The following is a 27296-nucleotide window of genomic DNA, read 5'->3' on the forward strand; positions in this document are numbered from 1 at the left end:
GACGCCATTCATTGCTGTTTGAATTATCATGTTTTAACTTGGATATGCATATGAGGTGCACAGTGTTTAGGGTCTTGTTGATTTCCCGGGCTGAAACCTCCTTTTCATGATGTCTAATTCACTCTGTACCATTGGTTTGCTCATGCACCTCATCTATCCCTGAGGGGGTCTCCTGTGTATCCAAATTCTCCTGCCAGGAGCTGTGGAAGTTTGTTAATATCACATCCCATACTGCTTGCAACTGCAACGTACGCAATCCTATTGTATCTTATAATATCTTAGCGACGGATCGCCACGCTTTCCACCAAGCCCCAGCATATGAAGGATTGAAACCATGATTTCGTAGCTGGGCTTTCAGGGGACTTCCAGCGCCTGGTAATTAGTTGCTTGGCTACGATGAGTCCTCGGTCTATGAAAGGGGTTGTTACTTTATATTTTGTAGGCCTCTTATAGAGACCCAAAAGGCATACCTCCTAGTTCCACTCTACCGTGCGGCCGGCACACTGGGCTAAGAGCTTTGTGAGTGTTTCCCAATAAGAGGCTAATGAAATACAGGCCCATAGCATATGTAGAAGATCACCTCCCACCAGCCCACATCTGGGGCATTGGGCCCTCAATCTGCGGGGCTGTGCCTGATATAAACTTAAGAGAACTACATCCCGAGTCCTCTTTCCTGGCTTTTCATTGGTTCCTATGCGTGCCACTTACCTTTCCTCCATTTCTATTGGCTGTAGCATACTTTCCTTCATTTACCAATGCTTGTACCTCGTCTGCTTCTCTTATCAGTTTCCTGCCACCGAAAGGTTGTTAACATCCGCTTTGATGGAACTTTATTTTCATAAAGTTTTGCCTTTTACTTATGCAGCATATTTGTATAATAATTTATCACCCAAGATGTAACGTAATAATCAGCAACTACCGGTATTACTGTCAACTATATGATGAACATGTACTGCGATATCTGTGCAGTGTTGCCATAAAAAGAAGTTTTAAAAAAACAGTTTATCACCAAGAGATATTAAGTGATTTGCATTGAATCACAGTATATTGTGCGGCGCCGCCAAGATTCGAACCAGGATCCCCAGCACTCAAGTCACAAGTTCTTCCTAGTACGCCACATCCTCTCCACTCCTCTGTTATTTTCTTCCCCAGACGATGATTGATTAAAACAGCCTTTATTCATTACATAGGCGAAACTGATGCACTACCAATGCTTGTTTTCATATTCATTGCTCTGTGGGCAGTTTACTGTGACTATTTTTCTAACCCCTTTACGAGGCAGAAAGAAGGTGCAGAAAGAACATACACAAAAATAGTAGAGGAGGGATAAGTAATTGTTCCTCTAGGATTCATTTCCCTATCCTACTTTCTTTTTAAATAGACCTTCTCTATCCTGCCCCTTCATCGGGAGGTGATAGCAGTGTTTCTCTAGGCTGTGAAGTAAGTCACAGAACAACCAAAGCTGTCTGCCAGTTCTAGGTCTCTGAAGAATTGGACTGAATGGACTTAGTGTAATTATTTTTTTTAATCTTATCGCGGCAGATAAAATTATGTCCACAAAGTGCTCCTGATGTAAGCATGGTGCTAAAGGCCTTTGCGTTTACATCTGTAGGTACAATTTTCACAAATTGAGCATCTTATTGAAGTGTTTACTTATGACCCAGTATATCACATCCGGGCAAAGCGGGATCTTATTGGAGGACTTAAAGCTTTAGGGACTAGAGAGGTTAGCCGATCAAGGGTTGCCATTAATCTAGGGTGTCTGTCTTGCTCTTTATGACCACTCTGTTCTTCACTGAAACGGGAAGAAAGGCATGAAAGTTGTGTGTGTGTGACAGTATGAAAATGGTCCCATTATTTTACCCAGCCCGTGCTGATGACCTAAAGATCACCAGGAGACAAAATGATTTGGGGCGTGCACAATTGTAAAATTGCTTTTATAAAAATGTCATGAAATCTAATGAAAATTTTGAGAGATTATACATAAACACACTTTTATGGTTTCCCTCTTTTTGGTGTAACTCACCGGTGAAAATTATGTGAAGTTGTATAAAACAAAATTTAACAAAAATTCTCTCAACATAATTACATTTTGCCCAGGCCTACAAATGATCTAACTTTGTAAACGCCTACAAATTTAAACTTTCTCCTGGTCTCACTCGGATTTCGCACTCATTAATATCTTGAGCCCTGTGTGCTGACCTTTGTCTACCACTGTGGTGTCCTGCAGTGAGAGCGGTAGACTTGCTTGATTGGGAACAGCTAATACCCTTTTGAACAATATGGCCTACAAGCACAGGGCTTGTTGGACGTTTTGTATGTAACATGCAACCGTGATTATGGTTTCCAGAGGATGGAGTCCGAGTCCAGGCTTCCAGTTTTACCTGCTCTCTTAAAAGGGACAGTTGCTGGTATACAATAGACATTGGTTTCATTTACCATTCTGTACATCTTGTAGAACGAAAAGGTGTATTTATTGCAAAGGCCAACTTCAGGTAGACAGATTGAAAAAACATTGACCTTTATACGGAAGCCTTATAATTCACAGATGGTACTGGATAATATTTTGTATATAGGGTGATAGAGGCCCACGATCATTGCTAGTTGGGTAGGTAGTTTAATTGATATAGTGGCATTCAATATGTGCAAAATCATTGTGTTGAAAGCTCACAGGTCTGTTTTTCTAGGTTTTTTATTTAACCCTATCGTGCAACGGGGCGCTAGGTGGCGTGTGACCAAGATGGCCGCACACCAGTGAGGCTCCAGCCCAGCCGGGCGGAATAATATTCATAATCCCTATCCTGTACTGCATATAAGGCCATATATGCATATTAAAGAATACCGGAGCGGTCACGGACTTATGCGGTGAGACTTTCATGAGGTGGGAGCAGATCGTGCAAGAGCAGAGGACTGGAGAACTCCAGCGCTGGGGCAGAGGTGATGGCCTGGTGGTGAGAGGCGGTGGCAGCAATTAAGAAAACCCGTGGTTGGGCGGAAGACTGCAGGCCGAGCCCTCAAGATAGCGACAGTGTGCAGAATCTCTGAGCTGAGCTGCTGCGACGGAGTTCCCCGAGCCAACGTATAGATACACTCCCTCGAGGTGAGTGTCGGCGGGGCATGGAAGAGTCGGAACCACCACGTTAGCGCTATGTCAAAACAGTGACCGGTGCGGAGGGAGCCATACCGGGAGAATACCGCCCAGAGACTGTGCAGCGGCATTGCGCGAGCCCCGATTGATGGTGAGACGCCTGTGTGGGGGCTGTCTGAGAACTAGCAGCAACACACACTGGGAACCCACCTTCTGTTATTCGTGGCTCCAGGGAGATAGTACACACGGCACGCAGCACCTCGGGAGCGCACCACATAGAGCGCTATCGCTGTAGCCGTGGTTGGGAGTGATAGCCGCCATTTTACCTACCGGGCATAGCTGAAGTAGCGGATGAGATCGGGACGAAATATAAACAGATTCCTGCACATGTGAACCCTCCCAACCCTGAATGTCCACACCCAGGCAAGTACAGCTGTATGCACTGCCCTTTAAAGGAACTGGTGGCGTGGTCTGCAACATTGAGGTGTACACGTGGTTGACACTGGAGGACGACCATTTCAGGACATAAGGTAAGAAGATACACTGACAGAATTGAGCAGAGGTCGGCAGAAGTCTAATGCGCATCCTAGCAGCTAGAGGACAATGATGTGAGCACTCTGGGGTTCTTAGGCACGGGGAGGAATCCCTGGAAATATAGCAAGGGTACCTGAGTGACACAACGCCCGCCACTGCAGCACTGCAGCACATAGCACCGCATTGCAGCTACCAAAATCGTGAGACTCGATATTATAGCACTCAACTGCGCCTGGTGACACGGCTGGGCCCTGGCCTGAAAAACCAAGAGGCCGGAAGGTTCACAACCTCAACTGGGGGTGACTAAATCCGGAAATTGGGAGCCGCACTTGTCATCTGTGCATACTGCCCGGACTGATTAACTTATTGAGGTTCCCCGTACCTGGTGCTGGAGGAGGCAGCTTTGAGATGTAAGGCTAAAACTTCCAGCCACTCACGTCCTAGTCCGTAGCGGACGGCCACCATGGGGCTCACCGATGCCAAGCAAACAAAAATACCATTTGAATCGCGCAAGACGCAATTTAGTGGAACAGACTAACTCGGATACTGCAGATAACCAGGAAAAAGATTGGAAGGCATTGCTACTTGGCATGAAACCGAGCCTGTCATCAGTCGATGGCAAAATGGATACAATGAACGCAATGATGGATGCGGTGGTGAATAAACTGGACCACCATGATCAACGGATCAAAGAGGCAGAAACCAGGGTTTCTGAGCTGGAGGATGGGGCCGTGGCAAATATAGAGCGTGTTCTCCAAATGGATAGACTGCTTAAGATAATAGCGGACAAGAAGGAGGACTTAGAAGCTTGTTCTAGAAGAAACAACGTCCGTATCCTAGGCCTGGCTGAATCGACCAATAGATTTTATTGAAAAACTAGTTGTAGAGTTGTTCGGGAGAGATTCATTCTCTGCGCACCTAACAGAGGAAAGAGCACACAGATCATTAGCTACACGCCCGCCACCAGGAGCACCGCCACGTCCTGTAATAGTACGGTTTCTGAACTACTGAGACAGAGACACAGTCTTGCGTCTTGCCCCGGAGAAGAAACAGGTCCCGTACGAGAACACCACTTTGGAGTTCTTCCCAGATTGTACGCAAACAGTGCAAGAGGCAAGGCCCAAATTTGCAGCGTTAAAGAAAAAATTGCTGGCACAAGAGATCCCATACGTCATGATGTACCAGGCGAAACTGAAGATAACTCATCGTGGGAAGCAGCATTTCTTCCAGAATCTACAGCAAGCGGAGAACTATCTCAAACAAAATCTTCCAGCAGCATTCCATGGAGGCGGAGGCCCGCACACTTTCTAGATCCCAATCACCAATGTCGAATCCAGGCTGAAGAGAGAAGCTCCTACCAGCGGCCAAGCGGTTGCAAATGGCGATCTACTCCAGAGAGATGTTTCAAAATGGTGAAGTATTGAACTTGCATGGTAACTGGCGCCGCCCGGACACTCAACTCCATACCGCTACAGCTACCTGCCTACCAGAATGAAGTAGCGCGTGGGTGAAATAGAGGAGGGGAGTGGGCAAGTCGAGAGCTCCTAGTGACTTCCCCACAAGGGGCGATCCCCCATGTTTCCTTAATGAGGATTAGGAATTGATTGACTGAAGTTTCCTAATGGTAGGGAGGGTATGCATTCCCGGCGAATTGGGGAAGCTGGAGTGGGTGGGGGGTGGGCACCCTAGTTTGGGTGAAATGTTTTTTACTCAGCCTAATACTGGTAACAGCGCATGTTTAAGTTTTAATCACATGAGTCAAGAGAATGGCAGACACCACGCACATTATAGATAAACTAACTGTGATATCCTGGAATGTACGGGCCTGAACAATCCTAGGAAAAAGAGACAGGTACTAGGGTACTTGGACATGCACATCATTAAGATTGGTCTACTGCAAGAAACGCACCTGAACCCAGAGACCACACCCCAGTTTGCTACGAAATGGGCATCACATCGCTGTTTTGCATCATACTCCGGGTATTCCAGAGATGTGGCCATCCACATCAGACGAGGGGTGAATTTTGTGATGGGAGGGTCAGAAACTGACGACAATGGGAGGTTTTGTCTGATTTGGGGGCGGCTGGATTCAAATGATGTTACAATTGCCAATTACTACAGCCCTAACACCGATGAACCACATGCTCTTCTTCTATTATGGAGTAAACTCCAAGTGATAGGAACCACTAATGTCATTTGGGGTGGAGATTTCAACACGGTGGTGTGCCCACAGTTGGATAGATCCCGGGTTTCCCCAGTACATTACACAAACATGCAAAAAACACTAAAGGACATCATAGACACCAACTATTTACTCGATACATGGAGATACAAACATCCTACGCAGCAGGAGGGCACGCACCACTCTGTGGTTCACTCGACATGGGCTAGACTGGACTACCTGATTGTATCCGTAGGGATGGCACACTCGCTGGAAAAAGTGACTCGTCTTGCCCGTACATATTCTGAGCACTCTCCTGTGGTTATGGTGTTACGAGCCCTGATGAATAAGACCCCCTATGTTAACTGGCGTCTTAATCCCCAGCACCTTCAGGACACTGTCTTTAGAGCGGAAACAGAATGGGAAATACAGGAATTCCTTGAGCAAAATGTGGCGTCAGTGTCCAGTCTCACAACTGTTTGGGAGGCGTTTAAAGTCACAGCCAGGGGCTGGTGCATATCCAAGGGTGGGGGCATACTCAAAGACCTACGCAGAGATCTCCACAGGCTAGAGTGGGAGATCAAAGCTCTTGAAAGAGATCTTGCTGAAGGCATCAACGGAAATGTAACTAGAGCCAAACTACGGGATAAAATGACAGAGTATAGAGATACTGCAGATAGAGAATGCAAATTTAGAGGGAAGCATCACAAGGCACGGGTTTTCGGAGAAGGAGACTGCCCATGGAAGGTTTTAGTGCAAACGGTATGGCCTCCTACATTTTCTAACTGTAGAGCAGAGATAGAAGACGCACAGGGCACAGTACATAGGAACCTTTCAGAGCAAATGAACACATTTGTAGGCTATTACAGTGCACTCTACACTGCCCAAAGGAGATCCCCGCTGGATTTACCACAATACTTCGAGGACACAGCCCTAGCTTGGCCGGGAGATACTCAACGAAAATTCTTGAATTTGGACTTAGAGGTGGAAGAGATTAAGGAGGCAATAATGCACATGAAATCAGGGCAAGCGCCAGGGTCGGACGGACTGCCAATAGAATTCTATTAAGCTTATGAGCCACTTTTAGTCCCCGTTCTGAAAGAGGTCTACTACGCGGCACTGGCGGAGGGGTGCCTCCCGAAAACAATTCGTGAGGCCCAGATAGCTTCTTTGCTAAAGCCTGGCAATTCCCCCTCTATTGTGAATCATACCGCCCCCATTCGTTGCTGAACTGCAACACTAAAATACTAGTGAAGGTTCTGGCTACCCGGCTTCGCATCCTGATGGAGCGGCTAGTGCTGCCGGATCAGGCAGGATTTATCCCCAACCAAGCCACTTCACATAATCTCAGGAGCCTTTTAGCAGTAATGCAGGACATAGACCCAAACTGCTTGGCGGTAGCAGTATTCCTCGATGCCACTAAGGCGTTTGATTCGGTGGAGTGGGATTACCTAATAGAAACTCTGGAATTTATGGGAATGCCACTTAAATTTTTTAAATGGGTGCAATCGCTGTACGAGCAACCAATAGCCACAGTGCTGTTGAATGGAGCCAGATCTACCATCTTCGCTTCCAGAGGCACGAGACAAGGTTGCCCACTGTCTCCAATGTTATTTGCCTTGGCACTTGAACCCCTGAAAGTAAGGCAACACCATAAAGAGAGGGCACTGATTTACCCGGCTAGGCAGCTGCTCATTTCCCTATACGCGGACGATATGACGTATATAAAAAAAACAGGAGAACCTCAACCCAGTGCTGCGAGAGAGAACTAAATTTGGTGCCATCTCTGGCATACAAATAAACTAGACTAAGTCCGTAATATTTCCCCTGAAGCATAAGACTATCCCATATCAGCTGGACTATCCCTTGATATGAGAGAGTGACGACCAAAAATACTTGGGTATACATATCACCAGAGACAAGGACGCACTAATGTGTGCAAACTATGGGGCGGCCAGTGACAATGTGACATTTAGTATAACCAAATGGATACGACTACCACTCTTGATGGCAGGGAGGATATCCCTTATTAAGATGGTACTATTACCAAAATTTCTAGATCTATTTATAAACGTACCATACCACCCTGGGAGGTTTTTTTTCCACTACACTTACACACACAGCTCACGCGTCTCATTTGGGGAGGGAAACCATCACGGCTCAACCTTGCCACATTGACGTTACCGTATCACCAGGGAGGGTATGATGTACCACTGTGCCCAGGCGCACTTTGCGGTTTACTGGTTTCATCCCCCCCCCGTTCATGCCACACCTGGTGGTGGAGGATGGCCATATGGCCCGACACCTCCAGAAGGATACCTGTTCACGGCAGTGAAGGAGCTGGAGCGTGACCCGTCCACAATAGACTGTACCATCACTGCATGGTGACGGATCGCTCATAGATTGGAGGCCTCCATGATGTACTCCCTCAGGATGGCCTTGCTGTGTATTCCCGTATTGCAGGTCACGTATGAGGGGATATGTCGGGAGAATGCTCGATACTCTACACTACAGCACCTAGGGGGGCCTTTATGTCGGGGGGCAGTTCTGTACTAGGGAACAATTTTTTGGTGAGCACACACCTACTACCATGGACATATTCATGTACATACGACTTAGACAAAGCATTAGAGCTGCGACCCCAGCATTTCCTGCAGAACTGGATATACTCACACCTCTACATGTATTATTGCAAACAGATGCCCTTAAGCACGTCACGTCTATGTTGTATAAGCACGTACAAAACGCGCCGCCCTCTCAGAACCCACGAGCTAGCATGGAATAGGATAAGGATATAGGAGTCCCTCTGACGGATGAGCAAGGGAAATCAGTTGCATGCAGACAGAGGCAGTCACAGCTAACAGTAGGTTACGCCTAATTAATTTTAAATTTTTGCATAGATTGTACCACACTCCGGTCCGGCTACGTAAGTTCCTTCTACGGGAGGATGACAAATGCGCCAGATGTGGGAAGGAGGGGGCGGATTTCATGCACTTGGCATGGCAATGCCCACAGGTGACTGACTACTGGGTACAGGTTTTTGAAGGCATGTCAACCATGATAGGAGTGACGATACCGATACCATCGACCTCGCTGGCGACCCTCCTAGGCCTAACCCAAGATATAAACACAGTTCACAATACATATCTGGCAATGGGTATGCTACTTGCGAAGTGCCAAGTGGCCTGCAGGTGGGGAAGGGGTCGAGCTCTTAAGTTCAAAGACTAGACACACGCCTTGTCCACTTGGCAAGAGCATTTGCACAACTATGCTGAACTCTTACCTATAAAGTAGCGGCCGAAAGATATATGGGGACCCATTGACTACTTATCTTCTAGCTCAGGGGTCAGGCATAAATGGGGACCGGAAGGTGGAGGGGGAGGTGGCTGAAACAAGGGAGATGAACACAGCGCGACCAGTGGTCACACTAGATGGAGTAGATGCATTGGTGCCTTGCAGCATGGAAGGGACGAATGGGTGAGGGTATAGTGCTGGAAGTGTCTATAGCTTTTTATTCATATATTAATGAGACCGCTTTCCTCAAGCTATGTACGAATGATCTCACCAATCTGAGTACCTTCAGTACCGTGATCTATAGAAATGTGTGTAGCTGTTCTCTGCAAAACAATGTTGAGCCGTTTCAAATATGGCTGGGAGGGTTGTGTGTTAGACGGTTGGACAGAGGGAGGGAATGTTAGTAATTTGCATAGACTTGCTAAGTACGGATTAAGATATATGAACACTACAACTGCATTTGATTGACGTCATCTTCTTCATTGCTGTACTGTGCAAATTCTCAAAAAAGGTTTTAGAAACTTAAAAAAAAAACCCTATCGTTTAACATTGCCCTTCCCTGATCAGGTAGCCGTGTAACATTGTGAACTGAAGTACAATTTGCATAGACTGCAACAAACCCTTTTTTTCTTCAGACCCAAACAGCACATTACAATATACATTAACCATGTTGCGATTTGCATTATTCACAGTTTCCAGGTATATGTTTTCATGATTCAAACAGATATTTTCAGTTTGAAAATGGCCATTATAACAATATTATTTCAATTTTGTTTCTGATAATTAGGTGGACGAACTCTTAGAAAAATACATGGATTCCTACGATATTGTTCTGGTGAAAGATGAGACGCTGGATGTGGCAAATTCAATACTACAGAAGATTCTGTAAACGACAGCCTAGAATGTCATGCCATGTGGCAAATGGACAGACCCGTACATGTGCGGTTCAAAGAGACACTTTGATTTATATCTTATTTGAATATTGTTTTTGTATTTGTTTTAATTTATGATATTTAATAACGGTTTTGTTATTTGAAAGATATCATTCTTTGTCTACTTAGGTTTTGTTCCTGTTAGTTCGCCACTTTCACTCACAGGCTTTAAGTCTGTATCTGTTTAATAATGGACGAGATTAACTCTACCTCTTAAAATTCGTGGTTTTAAACAGATTTCTATGTCTCTTTGTTTTCTTGTACCTATCTAGGAGAATACTGTATTTTTTAAACAAACTGAAAAGGTTATTTGAATTTCCAAATATATTGCACATGGTTTGAAGTGTTGCCTTTTTGTACATAATTGAGCGACCACTAGGTAATGAATAATAAAAGGTATTGCACTTTTCTGGTAGTGTATGTTGTTTGATCATCTGCTGTGTGTTTATGGCAAGTCTGTCGATATTGTATTCTAATGTTCTTGAGTAAACATTTAAGAAGTCGAAGATCATCTTTACTAAGGAAGGATTACACAGTATAGATTAGTTTGTCAAGTCCTTTGGCCAGAACCCCTGCGGTAAGGTTGTCTGGTTGGGCTCGATCAACAAATTGAAATGTTGAAAAAGGAGGTAGTCAACACTGTTGAGCTGGAAATGTAATATGAGGACTTGTCAACGAAAGGTTTGCAAAACTCTACAAAACTTACCAGTATGCTTTGGCTGCTATCTTGTTGCAGGATTTTGCAACAGTGTTCGTATATTTGCCTCTTGGCAATGAATTGGTTGGTAATGCAGGATGTTCTGAAATTTTACAGACCCCTGGTCTGCAGCACGCTCACACGTTTCCATTAACCCATGATTGAACTTTGTGCATAAAGTGTTCCTCATAGTTTCTCGTCATTTTGGGAGGAAATCGCAATCTACTAGGAAAACGTATAATTTATCGAACAAATCTAGGAATAAATGTAATTTCATAAAAGTATGGATGTAAATTCACAGTGTGCTGTTGGAAGTAGTAACAACACCAATGCAATTTAAGCACATGAAACGTTCCAATTAGCTTTATACCCAGGCTCAATGTCCCAACCAAGTACAAATCTCCACCTACCTCTTTCAGCAAATGAGATTAGGACACATGAATTAAAATACTGGACTATGCCATATCTGTCACAAGAAACACTAGATTAAAATTAATCCAGATCAATTACATACACCAGACATGTTTATCCCATCATGAGATAGCCAAAATGTCTTGTGGTGCTGCGGACAATTGTCCTAGATGTCCCCATCCTGGCGCTCCTTTCTATAACATGGTCTCGATCATTGGGAAGTGGCTGAGGAGTAGTGTTAAGGAAAGACTCTCAGCAAATCTGGTTAGACTCCTTCAAGTTTGCTGCCAGGACCTTTTGTTTATTACTCCTGATCATTTACATACCTTGAGAATTGTCTGCTTAAAACATGTGGACTGCCTACTATTGTCTGGTTGGCTGAGTATCTCCTTCATGCCGACCCATGGAAGAGCGGGCTCAAAGCTAGACAAAGTGTGTTGCATCAGAAGCATAATATACTCACGATTTAATAATCTAAATTTTAAATTGTTTTTTACTAATTTTATAATTGAGTCCACAGTGACAAATACAAGCATTGGCATATGACGGTATACTGTAAAGTTAGGATCAAAGGCCACCATTTAAAGAAATCGTTGTGCCAATATATAAATTACAATAACAATGATGTGGCTATCATAACAGTAACACCGTAACTAAGAATATTTTTACATCCCCTCAAGGCCTCAAACTTCCCTCTCCTCCCATCAGCAGCAACTATTCTCCGAACTGCAGTATGTCTGACATCCTCATACCCAGTAGCTCCTGGGCGCTGTGTCGTATAACCTATAGGCAACTAAATGAGAAGCTTTAATCCTTTCGCTCGTCAAATGTACCTTTCAAAGCTAATAAGTTTGTGCCATGAGTCCACTGATGGACCTCTATTATTCATTCTACACTTCATTGTAAAAGTGGCCACATCCGCATGTGACCAGTTCACCACATCATGCAGCCACTTACCAACTAACAGGACTTTTGATGCTTTCCACCCTATCTCTATTTTTCTCTTAGCAATTATCAATGCCAGATCAAAAAACTTGCAAAACTGCCGTAAATGTTTGGTTCTTTGGATTTCACCCAATAGGCACTGTTTCGGCTTCAAGGTAATGACTATCCCTGTGACCCCCCTGGATTTTTCCTGTTCCCTCTGCCCAAAATGTCTGAATGTGGCAGCATTCACAGACCATGTGATAAAAAGGAGTGCCAGAATAGAGACATCTAGGACACGTGGCCAGACGTAGCAGGCCCACAATATATTTTGGCTAGCTTATATGGGTATAAATATGTTTGGTCTATGTAATGAATCTGGGTGAATTTAAATCTAGCGTTTCTATTGACAGATTTGGTAACTCCACTATTTTATCCCATGTGTCCTCATTTACCTCATCTCCCTTGGACACCTCCCAAATGGATCTGTTCTGTATTGTTTCCATACAAAAATCTGGATTTATTGAATTTCATAATAATGGCACTGTGTGGATACAGGCTCCCAGTTTGGGAATATTGGAAAGTATATGTAATAGATTAGTGCGGCCAGGTGAACATTGCTGCTTTGAGCAGTGCAGAAGGCCTTATGAATTGCCCACCACTCAAATCAAATCGTTCTCCAATTACCTCAAAAGATATTTAAGCACCCCTTCAAACAAATCACTCCCCCTTGCAAATCAGAGCCTCAGTCCATATCCTTTTATTGAAGTGCTCGGTTAACACAGAACATTTTGGAAGGCGCCCTAATGGGAAATGGAGGTGCACACAGTTTCCCGCCCCAGGAGTGCGTTTGTATCATTGCCAGCAGTACCTAGCCACCTTGAGTACACATAGGTATGATTTCTTGTGTTCTCCATTCCCCAATAGGGCATTAATTAATTGACTCCCTTCAGCATCCAGGCATGCAGTGAGTTTGGCTGCCCGCCGTTTATCTGGGTTACCCTGCCATCTCACTGACCAAGATAATTGGGCTGTCAAGTAGTACAGTTCTAGTTAGGCACTCCTATTTATTTATTTATTTATTTTGAAAGTTTTATATAGCGCGAACAAGATCTTTGCAGATAACAGAGCGCTTTACAGAGGCAGGTGTAATCATCAACAAGATCATCACGTTCCATTACATAACAAAAGTATTAAGTATAGTACAGGTATGAGGTAGCCAGGCATAGTAGGAGCGTATGATAACAAAGACGCTGTGATTATACAGAGATGGAGAGAAAAAAGAATAAGAAAAAGGATCTAAGCATTTCATACTAATATAGGTCATATCATCATCATCAAGATCATCACGCTCCAGTACATAGCAAAAAATTACGTATAGTACAGGTATGAGGTAGCCAGGCATAGTGGGAGCGTATGACAACAAAAACGTCGTGATTATACAAAGATGGAGAAAAAAGGATCTAAGCATTTCAGACTAATATAGTTCACAACACACGTGCAAAGGAATATAAAGGCTATATCATAATAAAATGCTGGAGTACTGTTCGCAGTGTAAGTCAAACGCATTGTTCAAGTGTATTTAGCCATAAGGATACTTTTGACTTCTTTCTTAAAAAGAAGGGAGGAGGAGATGAGCCTCGTTTCAGGAGGGAGTGCGTTCCAGATCCTGGGCGCCATTCCAGAGAAGGAGCGTTTGTACGTTTTTTCCTTCCGGAATCTTCGCGGTTTCAGCAGAAGATTGTTTAAGCTCCTGGTAGTTCTGGACCCCCCGGAAATTGTCAACTTCTGAGTGAGGTAGCTGGGTGATTTCATGTGTATAGCCTTGTGCGTCATGCAGGCAATTTTCAGCTGTATTCTGGCTTCAAGAGGCAGCCAGTTCAAGGATTTGAAGTCCGGGGAGATATGTGAGTGTTTTTTTGATCCAATGATGAGTCTCGCTGCCGCATTTAGTGACGCTCTGAGGGGTGCAGTTGTCGTTAGGGGGAGGCCGCAGAGGGCCACGCTGCCGTAGTCTATGCGAGGAATGGCCAGAGCTTGTACTGCTATTTGGAAGTCTTTTGCTGGAAGGAAAGGTTTCAGTTTCCTCAAGGTATTTATTTGGAAGTTCGCCCCCTTGGTAGCCTTGCTGATATGCTGCTGCATGTTGAGGTTGGTGTCAAGTGTTATGCCTAAGGATTTTGCTGAGTCTACGATGGTCGGTTGGACATTGAGTGCTGTTAGGTGTTTAAGCCATGTTTGAGCGGAAAATATTTTCGAGGGAGGTGAGATTAGGAGGAACTCAGTCTTCATAGCATTGAGTTTGAGGTGGTTGTCGGCCAGCCAGGATTGGGTGCTTCTGATCGTTGAGTTCAGACTCAGGATGTCGTTGTGGGAATGTAACTTGAGATATATTTGAGTGTCATCGGCGTACATGTGAAAGTGTACATTTGATGTTTGTAGCAGGGTGGTGAGAGGCTCCATAACTAGGTTGAACAAAGTAGGGGATAGGCAGGATCCTTGAGGGACACCTAACGACACCGGAACTGGGGAAGACATCAGGTTTTTGCTCTTGAATTTTTGAGACCGGTTGTGTAGGAAGGAAGTGAACCAGCGAAGCACAGTCCCAGAGAAGCCCATTCTTGTCTTTAGGAGATCGAGTAAGTTCTCATGTTTCACTGTGTCAAATGCTGACGAAAGATCAAGAAGGATGAGGAGGCAGGTATTGTTTTGATCTAGGATTTGGATGGCATCGTCAATTATGTGAGTCATAGCCGTTTCAGTGCTGTGCCCTGCTCGGAAGCCTGATTGGTGTGGGTTGAGGAGATCAAACTGTTCTATGTGCTTTGTCATTTGTAATTGGACGCATTTTTCTAAGAGTTTGGCGAGAGTGGGAATGTTGGTAATCGGACGGTAGTTGTTTAGATCAGTGGGGTCGGCTGTTGGTTTCTTCAGTAAAGGTGTAACTTGTCCAACTTTGAGGGAATCCGGGATGGCTCCTTGTAGAAGTGAGCTATTGATAATTTTAGTCCAGAGTGGGAGTAGCAGAGGAGTGAAGTCTTTTACGGCGTTAGCAGGGAGGGGGTCAGTGAGGTGATTGGATGGTTTTAGGGTGCTGAGTATTCTGTCAATTTCTACTTCCGAGTAAGTGTCAAAGGATGACCAGGTCGCATTGTTTTTTAGTTTATTGGGAGTTATGCAGTTGGGGATTGAGTAAAGGCTTGCATCATTGAGGAGGTCTCTCCTTATATTGTCAGTTTTTTCGTTAAAGAAGGATGAGAAATCTTCACAGGAAGGAGTAGTGCTCATAGTGTCGATAGCTGGGGGTTGTTCTTTAGATTGAGATCGGAATAGCTCGAACAGTTTACTTGGCCGGTTTTTTGCTTGGTCTAGCTGGACTCTGAAGAACTCTGACTTTGAGCGTTTAATTTTCCTGAAGTATGCATTTCTCTTTTTCCTCAGGGTTTTAGGATGCAGTGCCGAGGGGACTGATCTCCAGGTGCGCTCTGCCATTCTCATAGCCCGTCTCTCTTCATTGAGACTCCCGTTGTACCAGGGGTTGGATGTCTTAGTGGATGCTCTTTTCAGTTGCATTGGAGCGGCCTCATTGATTATTGAGGCCATGGAGTTGAGATAGTGGTCAGTCAGGTCCTGGACGTCAGTAACGTCGGTAGGGGGGAGTAGGAGATTACAGCTGCTAGGGGGTAGAGAGTTTGCATTGAGTTTCTTCATGTCTCTTTTCCAAACTTTGGGCATGGCGCGTTGCACCGGAATGAGTTTTACTTTTTCCTTGATGAGGAATGTGATAATGTGGTGGTCTGACCAGTCACAAGGTTGGATTGAATTAAGTTGAGTGGTGCCTTCTTTGGAGATGACCAGGTCGAGGATGGAGCCTTTGTCATGTGTTGGAGTGTTGCAAATTTGCGTGAGGTTAGAAGCGATGAGGAAACTTTTGAGGCTATTAACTACAGCGTCACTGCGATCATTCCAGTGGAGATTGTAGTCACCAAGGTAAATTTGTGTGTTTTGCCGTCCAGCGTTGATAGATATTGTGTCCATGAGTTGTTGGGAGAAGAGGAGGTTGTCCCCCGGGGGGTGGTACATGATGTGTAGAGAACATACAGGTTTGTTCTCACTGATGACATCCAGGCATAAGTATTCACAGGAGGTATGAGAAGGGGCGGAGACTTTGTTAATAGAGAGGTTGCTCTTGTAAATGCATGCGATTCCGCCGCCTGTCTTGTTGGGCCTGTCAAGTCTGGTGATGCAGTAGTTGGGGGGACTAGGATATCCATGATAGGATTGGAGGATTCAGTTAACCATGTCTCAGTTAGTATGGCTAAGTCAATGTTCCTGGACAAGATGAGGTCAGCGACCTCCGTCGAGTGTTTTTGGGCCGATCTACAGTTGAGAAGTGTGCATTTGAGTCTGGGGGTGCACGGGGAGGTGGAGGGGTCCATAGTGAGAGGGACTTTAGTGAGGTTGTCGGGAACAGAGCCTCTGGTGCTATGCGAGGGGTGCCTAAAAGCGTTGGAGAGAATCGTAGGGATGGACATGTGCGTGATGGCTGAGCTGTTTTGGGTTGCCGGTGCATAAGTGCTGAGTAGGGTGTGTATATCGCTGTCCGAGAGAGTCTTGATTGCGCGCTGGGGGCGGTTGGCGGTATTGCGAGCGGGGATGGAGGTCCAATGTACGGCGCGATTAGGATGTGACTTGATGGTGCGCTTAGGCCTGTTGGAGATATTGCGAGGGGGAATAGAGGTCCCACGTATGGGGAGCCTAGGATGTGGGGGGGAGTTGACGATTCGTTGAGACGTGGTGGAGAGGGGTGTACGCTCGGTGTGCGTGAGGAGTGACTTTGTGAGTGTGTGGAGATCTTCTTTCACTTGGAGGAGAGGGTGGTCATGATTGCGTCCAGCGTGCCGTTGGGTATGGGGTTAGAGTTATTGGAAGGGTAATCAATAACAGGTGGGGTGAGGCAAATGCGAGACGTGTGGAAAATGGTCGAAGCGGGGGGGCAATTGTAGTACTGGGGAGTGAGAGTGGGGGGGGCGATGTTGAGGGGGGAGTGGGGACCAGGAGTAGAGGGGAGCTAAGGGTGGGGAGTGAACTGTTGAGGGACGAGTGGAGGCTAGGAGTGAAGGGGGTGCATGGGGTGGGAGGGTAAATGTTGGGTGTTGGGTGTTGATCTGGAGTGCGTTGAGTGCCACAGAGGGGGGGTGCTGTTGGGGGAGGAGTGAAGGCTAGGAGTGGCGGGAGTGCATGGAGTGCAGAGAGTGGGGAGGGAGGTATTGAGGGAGGAGTGGGGGCCCGGAGGGGGGGAGCATGGAGTGGGGGGAGAGTGGGCACCGTTGGAGGGGGAGCTAGGTGCGGCAGGAGTGTAGGGAGTGGGGGGGTTGGTGATATTGATGGACGAGTGGAGGCTAGGAGTGGCGGGAGTGCATGGAGTAGGGGGGGAGGTGATGAGGGAGGGGTGTATGTCAGGAGTTGTATTAGTGCAGAGAGTGGGGAGGGAGGTATTGAGGGAGGAGTGGGGGCCCGGAGGGGGGGAGCATGGAGTGGGGGGAGAGTGGGCACCGTTGGAGGGGGAGCTAGGTGCGGCAGGAGTGTAGGGAGTGGGGGGGTTGGTGATATTGATGGACGAGTGGAGGCTAGGAGTGGCGGGAGTGCATGGAGTAGGGGGGGAGGTGATGAGGGAGGGGTGTATGTCAGGAGTTGTATTAGTGCAGAGAGTGGGGGGGAGGTATTGAGGGAGGAGTGGGGGCCCGGAGGAGGGGAGCGGGGAGTGGGGGGAGAGTGGGCACCGTTGGAGGGGGAGCTAGGTGCGGCAGGAGTGTAGGGAGTGGGGCGGGTGGTGATATTGAGGGGGCATTTGGGATGGCATAGAGTCGGGTTGTGGGGGTCAGAGGCGGTGGGTCGTTCTGCGGTGTTAGTTGGAGGTGATGAGTTCTGGTTCAGTTGAATTGGGGTATGTGTGGAGGGCCAACCATTGGGGAGGTGCTCTATGAAAGTGGGGAACAGGTTGTCAAGTAGTTCCAGGTTTCTGTCTGTGGATTGAATTAGAATAACCCCGTTATTGTAGATAGTAATGGCTGTGCTGCCGGGGAAGAGTTTAGATGGTGCGATGGAGAGAGTTAGACCATAAGCGGATTTCCTGGTGGTGGAGACGTTGAGTAGGGTGAAGAACGCTTTTTTCCATTGAGCTCTGCGAGCGGTGTGGAAGATGATATCAGTGTTCAAGGACCCATTTACCGGAGAGAAGTAGGTGTCGGCAAAGGGTGTTTCAGGGTGGGACCTCAGGAAGTTGTGTTTAAAGCGTTTAGCGGCTTTTTTTGTGAGCGCGGGTGGGTAGATTATTTTATACGTGTGCTTGCCGCAGTGTTCCATGTTAGGATGGCGTCAAGGCGAGTGTGGTGGAGTGCACAGAGTAGGTATACAAGAGCACAGGTAAATGCAGACAGTAAGATACATATAAATGCTAATAATATGTCACATGGTTGTAAATAATTAGGTGTAGGTAAAAATACACAGGACACCGGTAGAAGTATAATACTGCAATAAAGGTCTACACTAAATGCCGATGAAATGTTCCATGGGTCAACCGGGATAAATGCCCACACTATGTTCCATGGATCAAGAGAGGTACTAGGGGCAAATCAACATATATGTGTTAGCACCATGATACCAGTAGTATAATACTGCAATAAAGGCATACACTAAATGCCAATAATCTGCTACATGGGTCAAAAGGGGTAGGTGTAAACACTATATTACATGGAACACATGCACACTTCACGCATATTCTATTGCTCAGCGAACTGTTCAAGATGTCTGCCGAAATAGTGACTAAGGCAGCAGTGTTAGTCCTTTGTCTGTTGTTGTCTGTGTTCAGAGAGAACAGTTTCCCTTTCTACTGAGGGCAAGTTAGTCCTATTTCTATGTACATGCTTCCTGGTTGCTGCTTGGAGGGAAGAAGGAGACTTATTTCAGTTTAGGTGACCCTTTATCTGGTTGGAATGCATCCTCACGGTCAACTGGGGCGTTGGTGGTGCAGGAGGGGATTATTTCTACAGTTTTATGGCCTCAACCATTTTGAACAAAGGAGATGTGCACCGGAAAACGAGGTAGATGAATACCTTCTTGTAGATCCCTGTTAATTACCAGCAAGTGCTGCAAAGTGGTGCACCCAAGGAACACAGTTACAGCGCGCAGCGCCCACTGGCAGGATTACGTGCATGCAGCCCCTTCCGACTTTGTTTTTAATATAGTATGACCTATTGCCAGTTCCCTCTCCTGTGGTGCTCCTGGACCCCGCCGTGCTGCAATGTGCACTCCCGTCCGCCTTGGTCTCCAAGCCCAGGCATCTCCGCTTGTCAGCGGTGCAGCCACCGCCCACCTCGGGTTCCCAGCGCGGACATTGTGGGCTCCAGTCTTCCACCGCCTATTGAACACCCCGGGTCCCGCCCGCCTCTGTTCTCAATTCCCGCCGCTCCTTGGATGGCGGCGCCCCTCCTCCGCTCACCTCCGGCTCCCTTCACAGGCTCGACGGGGAATGCTCGATGTACCTCCGGGCAGTCCCGTCCTTCCCCGGGCTCCGCTCCGTCAGCCGCTGCTCCTGTGGCGGCGCAGCACGTCTCTGCACGCCTCCTTCTGTATGGCGTAGACCCTCCGGAGCCTACCGAGATTTCCCGGCACCTCCGCAGCACCTCGGCAGCACCTCGGCAGCCACAAACCAACCTCTGCCGCCTGCTCACGCCTCAGTGGCCAGATTGCTGATGTGTCAGTCACCTCCGGTGCACCACCGGTCACCTCCGGTGCACAGCCACAGCTCGTCCCAACGGGCGCCACTGATTCACAGGCAGCCACCGCTTGAACAGGCCACCGTGTCGTGCTCCGCGTCCGGCCCGGGGCGCCCAGGGACCGGCGAGGAAATCTTTGCTGACTCGGTCCTCTCCTGCGATGTTTCGCCTCCCGGCAGGTCAAGGATCTATCCCATTCCTATCCCATTCCTTTCGGGTGGCTGCATTACCTTCGTAACTGCCAGTCTCTTTGTTGTGTTTATTTGTATGGTGAGCATCTCACCCGGTAGGGTATACTGGCGCCTAAATCAAACATGTATGGACCTTGTAGGGACCTACTGAAATAACCAGATTTTCAGTTTCTTGCAAAGTTCCAGCACTGAGCTAGTGGCTCTGATGTGCAGGTGGAGATGGTTCCAGCCTAGGGTAGCTAGGGTAGCTATGTATAAGAAAGCTCACTTGCCGGCTCTGGTTCTTTGTGTGCAGGAGACTTGGGCGAGTAGCAGGCTGGCTGCGCTGTGGTTTCTGGTCTGAGTGTGGAATTTGATTCGAATCTTCAGGTAAGTGGGGCCTAGATTTTGTAGGACTTTTATTTGTGCGCGAGGAGCTTGAAGAGCACATGTTTGTCAACTGGAAGCTAGTGGAGGTCTTTTAGGTATGTGAAGATGCGAGTACAGGATGAGAGTTTGAGCATGATTCTTGCTGCAGCTTTTTTAATGACCTGGAGTCTCTAGGTGAGGTGTGTTGATGCTGACATGGAAAGTGTTTCTGTAGTCCAGCTTGCTGGAGTCCAGAGAGTATTTCAAGATTCTACGGGTGTTGAGCGGGAGCCATCTGAAGATTTTTCAGAGGAACTTGAGGGTGAGGAAGCAGCAGGAGGCTGGTCTTTGAGAGCTAGTTGTCTATTAAAATCGTGAGATCCCTGGTGTGTTTAAATGGGTTGGGTGTTGAACCTAGTTCCGCAGGCCACCTGGTGTGGGTCTACAGCGAGGTGTCATTTCCAAAATGTACCACCTCTGCCTTGTTGGAGTTGAGCTTTAGGCCGTTGATATTCATCCAGTTGATAATTTCAGACATGCGGTGGGAAATTTTATCCGAGTGTTGGTGGTGGAGAGGGAGAGAATGAGCAGGGTGTCATTAGTGAATGAGATGATGCTTATTCCATGTGTGCGGATGATGTTTGTGAGTGGGCTAGATGTAGATGGTGGCAGCAGAGGTATATTGCACCAGGCTGTGACGGACTGGGTGCGTCACATTTGAAAGGAGTTAATCCTTTGGAGAGCGGGCCCTCATGTTCCGGTTTCATGGAGACATTGGATGAGGAGTGGAGACAGTATCAAATGCAGCTTAGAGGCTGTGCAGGATGAGTGCCACTGTCTTCCAGGAGGATGTAATCAGTGGAAGCGATGAGGGAGATGATGTTGCTAGGATTGGACCTGAAATCAGATTAAGAGGCGTCCAGGAGGTAGTTGCCGTCGAGATGGTCTGCCAGCCATTTTACAGATTTTCCAGGATATTTGTTGGGTAGGTGAGCAGGGAAATCGATCTGTAATTTGAGGGAAACAACCTTAACAACGCAACCATTATAACGCATACCGTTACATCGCTTGCCGTTGCAACGCAAAAGGTGAGCAGCAGTGGGTGGAAGGTGTTGGATTTAACTCCAACACCTTCCCTACTGTTGCATACACTGGAGTTGTTTTAGAAAATGTATCTATTCCAACCTCCAGCGCCCCCTCCAACAGAAAGTTAGAGTAAAAGTCTGCGTTGCAACAGCATGATGTAATGCCATTGTAACGTCACATATTCATAGTTTGGTAGCGTCTTCCTGTCTGCTGAGGGTTTCTTCAGGAGAGCAAGTATGGTGGAGTGTTTCCAGGTGTCTTGCAAAGTAGATGTGGCAAGGGAGTCGTTGAATATCAGTGTAAGTGTGCCGCTGATAGGGTCGAGTCCTGTGCCGAAGATTAAGTGTGAGCAGTGATTCTGTGGCATGATAGTGACGGATGGTGGCGTCCCCGTCGAGGTCATGGTCGGTCAGAAGGTCATGGTGGTTACTGTTGTGTGCATCTCGTCAGGCTGGAAGGCGGTAAGGGTGGATGGGTCTGATTGGGGAGCGAAATAGTGAATTGTGCTGATTTTGGAGCTGAAGTAGTGGAAAAGCTGGGTGCAGAGATCCTGTCATGGCGTGACATTCATGGAGATGGCAGCAGGCCCAAACCAGATGCTACCTCAGTCTATTTACTTTTCATTTGTTTTTTTAAAGTGATTTATGATACACAGAAATAATCAAAACTCCCTACTACCCTCCCGTAGCCCCACCTCCCACACCAGTTCACGTGTGAATTAGATGGTAAAGTTCATTATTTGTTAATGTCCAGACCTGCGGAGTTCCCTAATCAGAGGATCAAGGAGGATTAGACCAAAAGGTTTTTAGGTACGTTCTGGTCAGGCTATTTAAATCCCCAAAAACGGGGGCAAGATGGCGGACGCGGCTGTGTCCCGCTGAGTTGGGCTGTGCTCTCTCCCCTTCCTTACCTCCCTCTTCTCGCAGTTAGTGGCAGTCTCAAGATCAGAGGGATTCAGTCGCGCTGCTACTGTTACCGCAGCTGGCTCCCTACCTCAGGACTCCGGGACATGCTCTTCGACTTTCACCCGCATTGGTGGCTGCATTCTCGGCTGGGGCTGGGAAAAGGACGGCGTCTTTGTTGGCGTTCTGGCGGAGCCTCCCCGCTGCATACACTTTCCTCACGGCGTGCCGGTGAGCTGGGCTGTCATCAAAATCTGGCAAGGATTGTTTAGACTTGCATTTTGGCGCCCAAGAACCCTGGTAATGGTTCAACGAGGCGGCCGAGGACATGGGCAACTTCTGCGGCTGCTGGGACCACGGCGGCTGCCAGCGGGAATGCACTAGCGCAGAGACGCGCGATCCAGCCGATCCTGCTCTGATGTCTGCGGAGAGCAGGGGGGGGGTGCGGCTGCTGTGGCTGTGGCTGTTTCAGAGCTCCTGGAGGCAACTCCGTTACTGCACGGTAGAGGAGAACTAGGGCCATCTTCAGCCGAGACCAATGGTGGAATTGCGGAAGTCAGTGGGGTCAAGGAGAGAATTCCCGGTATGTTTAAAATAAAAAGGTACAGAAGCATAAAAATAAGGTAACCACTGAAAGTATTGATAGTATTACTGTTAGTACTCACCTGGACTCTGGCGTAGATAAAACTGCAACGTTGGCAGTAATAAGCTCTTTAACTGTCACGTCTCCAGTCCGCAGTAAGAGTGGTGATGCTGTGACGGCCCCAATCCATATCATTCAGCCTGGGGGGTCTCTTGATAATGCTGTTTTCAATCAGGACATAGTAACAGTGGGAGATACAGGAGGCTGCTCTGGAGAGAACTCAACTTCCAATGGCAGAATAGCGGCCACTAACAATCTTCAGGAAGGGTCTTTGCCATCGCTAGCAGGCTGTATTGATAACACTATTGTAAATCCGCACAGTAGTGGTCCTATGACTGAAGCAATGATGGAGGTTGACTCGGGTGATTCCACGGGCCAATTTTACCCAATGTCTGATTTATCAAATACATCTTAAGTCGAGAGTACAGAAGGGGATTGGCCAGATGACAAAAACTTAACCAGCTCCGGTCTTTTGGAGGATGAAGACTGCAGCTTATCAATGATTGATGGGGGTAGTACTGTACGGAAAGTTAGAGAGGAAGGAGTACCAATCTGTATCTCCCCAAGAGGTCATCCTGAGAGCGAGGGGTCTCCAACCTTAGGCCCTTTTTCTATTGATCCTGACCCTGCCACTCTGGCTACAATGCATTTTGGCGGCGAGCCTTCCACACGTAGTGAGGAGCTTGAGGGCACGGAGATCACTTTGGCCACTATCTTATCATGCAGTAATGCTTCACTGCGAGGAGACAAGAGCAGAAGCCTTGCGTATGCACGGGGCAGTTCGCAAGTTGCAAAACACGGTACGCAAGGTTATGAAAACTTCTAATGAAATGTCTGCACGAATCGATGAGGCAGAAGTCAGAATATCCTCAGTCGAGGACGAGATGGCACAACAGAAAGTCGAAGTATCCTCCTTGAACGCTCTCAGAGACGACATCAATTGGAATCTGATCGATCTGGAAAATCGTTCACGAAGGAACAATCTCCGAGTTCTTGGTGTCCCGGAGGGAAGTGAAGGCAATGACATTAGAAAATGTATTCAGGAACTGTTCTCAGAAGCTTTCCCCGAACTGACACAATGGAGCTGGGAAGTGGAGCTACAGCGAGCGCATAGATTCCCCTTTCATAAGCCAAATAGTACCAGGCAATCAGATGGGAAACCTAGGGCTATACTAATTTGCTTAAATAATTTTTGGGCTCGCAAAGCTTTGTACGATTTAGCCAGGCCAGACCGAAAAAGAAAGGGTAAGGGGATTGATTTCTTTGTCCGACCGGATTATTGTCAAGCCACCGTGCAGCAGAGGTGGCATTTGAGACAACTGATACCGAAGTTTCAAGCTAAGGGTGCCCAGGCATATTTATTGAATCCCTCAAAACTAAAAATTATCTATAAGGAAAAAACACAGTTTTTTGTTTCCGAGATTGTCGCTAAAGAATTTTTGGGTTCTATTTAGGATTATCTTCTTTTGACACTAGTAAGAATATTGGTAATTTTTGGATGTGTTCTTTTCTTTTCTTTACCTTGATCCACGGTCGGTTGGGGGGGGGGGTCGGGGGGGAGCGATCAGCCTATCTCTCCATCACCAATGGGGACTGTTCAGTCCCTATGCCTCTTTTGGGTGGTTTGGTGGGTGGGTGAGGGTGGGTCAGTGGGTAGGTGTGTGGGGGCGGTGTGGGGCAAGGAATAGCAGAAATAATTTTCTAAATGCAAGTGAAAACCAAAATGTACTAAATAAAAGGTGTAAAAGAACATTTTCTTGGCTGACAGCGATTAGTGGTGTTGAAAAACGTTATGTACCCATGTTAGGACAATTTGTTTTTGAGAATGGTTAGGATACGCTTTTGCTCCTGGAATATCTGTGGGCTTAACGACAAAAAAAAGGGAGGAATAATGGATCAATTATTGAGATCAATGCGAGTGGATCTATTGTGTGTACAGGAGACTCATATTCCGTGGAATGACAGAAATTGGCTTAAAGATTTGGGACTGGAGTTAGTTGGGTGCACAAGACAAGGGACTAGGACAAGGGGGGTAGCCATTTTTAAAAGATTTGGTTGGGGTAAATGTACACGTATAAAAGAAGATACTTTTGGTCGCTTGGTTATTGTAGAGTTCTGCTTGGAGGGTTCCTCTTGGACAATATGTACAATATATGGCCTTAATCTAGATGAATCAGACCTGCTGAACTGTCTTAGTATTGAATTAGCGGTCTGGCCCTCCCCATTAATTTTGTGTGGGGATTTTAATCTCCGTTTGGACGGGTCGGTGGATATATCCAGTGCTTTTGTGTACCATGGGAGGAAAAATAAAGTTTTTAAAGCGACTAGGGGGCTTATTAACGAATTTGGGCTATGTGATGTAGGCCATTTAAAGGGGATGGGTAGCCCTGGAAGTACATTTTTTTCTATACCTCACCAAAAGTTTCTTCGGTTAGATTACTTTTTCATTAACGTAGGATTGGCTAATGATGCCAAGTTCGAGATTATGCCTAAAATAATCGGCGATCATAATCCGATTATTTTAGAATTAGAAGCTAAGCTTTCTTTCTCCCCCCCTATTCCTGGACCTTTGATCGCGAATTGCTATTTGATCAACAGTATATTGAATATATGGGGAAATGGATCGCCAAATTTTTTTAAAATAATAGATGCTCTGCCTCTATCCCTATGGTGTGGGATGCCTTCAAATCTGGGGTACAATGAGAAACTTTAAGCTTTACAATTAACAAACAAAGAAAAATTTGTGATTCATTCGAAACAGAAGTGAATAAACTCAGAAATACTGAAATATTACTTATGTCAGCAATTAGTGGTGGAAAGGATACGACTTGATAATGAAGGAATTAACTGCTCAGAAGATGGGCCTTTATCAGAACGTTGCCACTAAGTTGGCTGCAAAAAATGCAATTTATAAAGCCGAGATGTATGAGGTAGGTGAGAATTCTGGGAGAATTCTAGCAAAAACGTTGCGTCAGAGAGAAGTGCGGAATAGGATTGGATGAAACAGGATCAGTTTACGAGAATCTGCCCGAAGTGCTTGAGGTCTTCCGTCAGTTTTATAGCTTATTGTACGCGGATGAAGAGATAAATGGAGGAAAAGATAATTTACTAGATTTTGGGGCAGACATGGAAATATCCTCATTATCTGCCAGTGAGAGGGAGGAATTGGATAGTGATATTACATGGGTAGAAGTTGAAGTCGCTTTGGCCTCATTGGCCGTTGGTAAGGCTGTAGCCCCGGATGGCATTCCTCTGGAATTTTTTAAGGTTTTTCAATCGATATTCAAGGATGAACTTTTAGCGGTCATCCTAGAAGGTCAAAAGGGGAATACACCACCATCCTGGTCTGATTCTATAATCACTATCTTTTTGAAAACAGGTAAACCACCCTTGATGCCCTCCTCATATCGGCCCATATCTTTGATAAATGCTGATAGCAAATTATATTCTAAAATTTTAGCGACAAGATTGTCGGGGATAATTGCTTCTTTAGTTTCGAGGTATCAGCATGGTTTTATTCCGGAGCGAGATACAGCGGACCATGTCGACGAATAATTGCTCTTATTGATTGGGCACAAGCCACTAATTCTGTGATGGGAGTAACCCTGTTTTATGCCGAAAAGGCATTCGACAGGGTTACCTGGTCATATTTGTGGGACATTTTAGAATTAAAGGGATTTGGATCCGGAATATTATGTGCTTTGAAGGCTCTGTATCGGTCACCAACTGCTTGTATTCGGGTTGAGGGTTTAAAATCTGTTCCATTTTAAATTTTTCGTGGGACACGGCAGGGGTGTCCCTGTTCCCCCCCCCCTTTTATTTGCTTTATACATTGATCTTTTTTTGAATAAACTAAATACAAATGACAATATTAAACCTATCTCCATAAGCCATACAGACTACCGCGCCCTTGCTTACGCGGTCGATATTGTTGTAATTACTGGTGATATTAGTAGAGCATTTCCCGCTATTAATGAATTAGCATCTCAATTTGGCTTATTTTCAGGGTATAAGTTAAATATTGCAAAAACTCAAATTTTGTATGTTGGAGATAAGCCCCCTGCTAATATAATCACTGTGTCGGAGGTGTCTTATTTAGGTATCAGGATCTCTTTGCCGGTTTGTAATATCCCAGAAAATAATATGAATGAGGTCTTCGCAAAAGTGAATACAACACTAGAGAGATTGGATCATCTGCACCTTTTGCTATATGGCAGAGAAAATGTTTTAAAAATGTTGGTGTTGACAACATTTTTGTACATGTTTCGTACAATTCCTATCACATTTCCTATGGCGTGTTTTAGGAG

General features: G+C 46.3%; 1 protein-coding gene across 5 annotated transcripts in view; it reads left to right on the plus strand.

Annotated features, from left to right (window-relative positions):
* Positions 1-10418, plus strand: part of NT5C3A (5'-nucleotidase, cytosolic IIIA) — a 373159-nt gene extending 362741 nt beyond the window's left edge. For all 5 annotated transcript variants that reach the window (XM_078688239.1, XM_078688237.1, XM_078688241.1 and 2 more), the window contains one exon: positions 9865-10418. In XM_078688239.1, the coding sequence (XP_078544365.1) occupies positions 9865-9966 (102 nt within the window). In that variant the 3' untranslated portion in view covers positions 9967-10418. The remainder of the gene's footprint in view (positions 1-9864) is intronic.
* Positions 10419-27296: the final 16878 nt, after the last annotated feature.

This window comes from Lissotriton helveticus, chromosome 4_1 (assembly GCF_964261635.1).
Source record: "Lissotriton helveticus chromosome 4_1, aLisHel1.1, whole genome shotgun sequence".
NCBI lineage: Eukaryota > Metazoa > Chordata > Amphibia > Caudata > Salamandridae > Lissotriton > Lissotriton helveticus.